Raw genomic sequence first — 677 nt, forward strand, 5'->3', positions numbered from 1 at the left:
TCTGACGAGACTCCGTGAGCACGAGCTATATGCGAAGGTGTCGAAATGCTCGTTTGCTCAGGAGATAATTAGTTTCTTGGGCCACATTGTGGAGAGAGGGCGGATTCGTATGGACCCTAAGAAAGTTTAGGCTATTGAGGAGTGGCAACCGCCGAGAGACGTTCATGACTTGCGCTCATCCTTGGGTTGACAAATTATTATCGGCGTTTTGTGAAGGGCTACTCCGAGATAGCTCGGCCCCTGACGGATTTATTGAAGAAGACGGAGACTTGGAATTGGACACCCCAATGCCAAGTCGCCTTCGACAATTTGAAGAAAGCAATTGTGACAGACCCTGTGCTGGCCTTACCGGACATGTCGAAGCCGTTCGTGGTGGAGACAGACGCTTCAGACTTTGCGTTAGGAGGGGTCCTAATGCAAGATGGCCATCCAGTTGCCTTTGAGAGCAAGAAGCTTAAAGATGTTGAGCGGCGCTATTCGGTGCATGAGAAGGAACTACTAGCTGTCGTTCATTGCCTAAGATTATGGCGGCATTATTTGTTGGGCTCTCACTTCGTGGTCAGGACGGACAACACTGCGGTAAGTCACTTTATGTCGCAGCCGAAGCTGACCAGTAGACAGGCACGCTGGCAGGAGTTGCTGTCGGAATTTCACTTCGTGCTGGAGTATCGGGCCGG

General features: G+C 51.1%; 1 protein-coding gene across 1 annotated transcript in view; it reads left to right on the top strand.

The window, feature by feature from the left end:
- The window catches only part of LOC105178433, a gene marked incomplete in the record, with an annotated part of 4398 nt that overhangs the window by 2340 nt on the left and 1381 nt on the right, over positions 1 to 677 (top strand). The window contains 1 exon segment of the mRNA XM_020698916.1: positions 191 to 579. Within this exon segment, the coding sequence (XP_020554575.1) occupies positions 191 to 579 (389 nt within the window).

Source organism: Sesamum indicum, linkage group LG15, assembly GCF_000512975.1.
Source record: "Sesamum indicum cultivar Zhongzhi No. 13 linkage group LG15, S_indicum_v1.0, whole genome shotgun sequence".
NCBI lineage: Eukaryota > Viridiplantae > Streptophyta > Magnoliopsida > Lamiales > Pedaliaceae > Sesamum > Sesamum indicum.